The following is a 2214-nucleotide window of genomic DNA, read 5'->3' as shown; positions in this document are numbered from 1 at the left end:
ACAGAGAGGCAGGCTCGACGGTGCTCGTGGTGCCGCAGCCCACGGGTGTGAGAGCCTCCAGCAGCTCTGTCCACAGCGCAGGCCACCAGGCCCACAAAGGAAGGCCACGGCCACGGCAGTCCTGACTCACCTCACCTTCAAGCACTGAAGAACACTCCAGGCTAAGTATGAAGCTGGAGGCCCGCGGCCACGGACACACAGGGCCTGGGCACAGCGGCCCGCCCTCCTGGGGGTGGCTGCCCTAGGCCCGCAGGGTCAGGTCAGGCCCGTGTGGAACATCACAGACCAACATCTTTAAGACAGGTTCCAAGGACAATAAAATGCATCCATCCTGAAGCGCAGCCACACATGTGCACCACACGCCGGGCGTGTTTCCACATGGAACACACACAGCCCAGAGAACCTATCTCCCATCATCAGCTCTGACCTCTACCCCACTTCAACGTGGGCAACTACACAGCCTCCGTGTGAGTGCGTGCTGACCATCCTCATTAAGATTTTACCTCGTTCTCAGTTAAGGACGCGGAAGGAGATGAGCTTTTGCTAAAGGTGAGGGTGGTGGCGGCCGCTGCGGGGGCCCGGTGGCGCTTCTTCAGGGGCTTGCAGGCATCAGACAGGTGTTTCGTGGCTGTAAGATAATTTTGGTTTATAAAATAAAGTTTGAAACCTTAAACCTTCAATCTCCCTCCTGCTTTCAAAGTACCCCTTTAATAACTGAATTTCTAAAGATGAATTTTCTGGGCATTAACTTTTAGCTATAGGACGATGAGGGCTGGCGAGCTGGGCAGTGAACAGCCCGAAGCTCAGCCTGGGCCTCGCCAGCCCACCCACACCTGGTGCTAGCCCCGTTGCCCGTTTCTCTGCGGCCAAGCCCAGACAGGCCATCTCACCTACAAGAAGTGTAGAACATCTCCGAACATAAGGCAGTCAATGTAACCACAATACCACTATCACACTCAAAAGTATCAATTCTATCATCAAATGTCCACTCTGTTCAAACTACTTACAAATACCTGTTTTGCTTTTGTAAAAAAAAGTCTGTTAAATTAAGTTTTAAAAACCAGCATAGTTCTTTATAAAATAAGGAAAAGAGTCACTTTCAATCTTCTCTTACTCTGAATTTTATTTTCCTTTTAAATTAAGATTTGGAGATGGTAAGCATTCTTCAGACAGATACATCAAAAACATAATTAATGAAAAGGTTAAAAAAAAGTGGTGGCCTGTTCCCCTTTATTGCTTTGAGAGCTATTTTCCCCAAATATTTTAAGCTAGTTTTTTCAACACATAGAACAGAGATAATTAGTCATCACTTTCACTGTAGCAAATACGCATGGAGAACTTGGTACTAAACACAGTGGAATTTACCGCAACAACTCGTACCATCAAGTCACAAGCCTAGACATTTCTGATTTGAATCACCTTTCAAGTATAACTTGAAACTGAAGACAATAAAGCCGGGTAGAAGTCAGAAGAGCGGCTTGGGTGAGCAGCGGCCGAGCACTGCAGCGACTTCCCACCACAGCAAGGACCCTGTCGGCACGGGCGCCTCCTCCCAGCTCAGCCTGCAGGCCCGGCCTCCCGCTCACCCACCGTCCGCGCCTGCAGGGAGGCTCCCTGAGGATGGGGCCGGTGCTGCACCCCCAGCCCAGACCGTGGGCCTGGCAGCAGTGCTGACCACATTACCTGCCTGGCTCTTCAGTGAGGACGCTGCCTCAAGGGCCTTGCAAGAGGTCGTGCGGGCTGTTTTGTCAGTGATCGTCTCTCTCTGTTACAAAAAAAACAAGAGAGAGAAAGGGAAGAAGGAGGGAAGAACAAAGAAAAAGCAAAGAATGAAAGAACGTCTCCAATGGGAACCAACACGGGGCTGGAAAGCCGTACCGCAGAAACGCTCCTGGGAACACAGGCTCCGCACAGCTGTCCTGCGGCTGCCCATCGACCCCTCTCCATTCACAGGGGCCGATCTGCACCCCTCCGGCCACCCCATGCACATGGAGAGCCTCCCGTGGGGCCTCCTCGGTGCCCTGCCCACCCCGCCCTCAGAATGGAGCGGACTGACTCAGAGGCAGCCACCCTCCTGCTTGAGGCCAAGCCCAGGATAACTCCACCCTCTCACTGATGGTTTCCAGTTCTGAGACCAGCTCCAGATAAAGCTCACACACAGAGACCGTCAAAAAGCACATTTCACAATGGAATAGCAAAAAAGAATGAACACGC

The 2214-nt window shown here is 51.8% G+C and overlaps 1 protein-coding gene across 1 annotated transcript in view; it reads right to left on the bottom strand.

The window, feature by feature from the left end:
- The window catches only part of LOC104996315 (histone-lysine N-methyltransferase NSD2-like), a 60853-nt gene that overhangs the window by 6291 nt on the left and 52348 nt on the right, over window positions 1-2214 (bottom strand). The window contains exons 8-9 of the mRNA XM_010850568.1: window positions 1684-1765; window positions 504-628 (exon numbers count right to left, since the gene is read on the bottom strand). Coding sequence (XP_010848870.1) covers window positions 504-628; window positions 1684-1765 — 207 coding nt within the window. The remainder of the gene's footprint in view (window positions 1-503; window positions 629-1683; window positions 1766-2214) is intronic.

Source organism: Bison bison, unplaced genomic scaffold (assembly GCF_000754665.1).
Source record: "Bison bison bison isolate TAMUID 2011002044 unplaced genomic scaffold, Bison_UMD1.0 scf7180017851375, whole genome shotgun sequence".
In the NCBI taxonomy this organism is placed as follows: Eukaryota; Metazoa; Chordata; class Mammalia; order Artiodactyla; family Bovidae; genus Bison; species Bison bison.
This window is presented reverse-complemented; position numbering and strand designations above follow the sequence as displayed.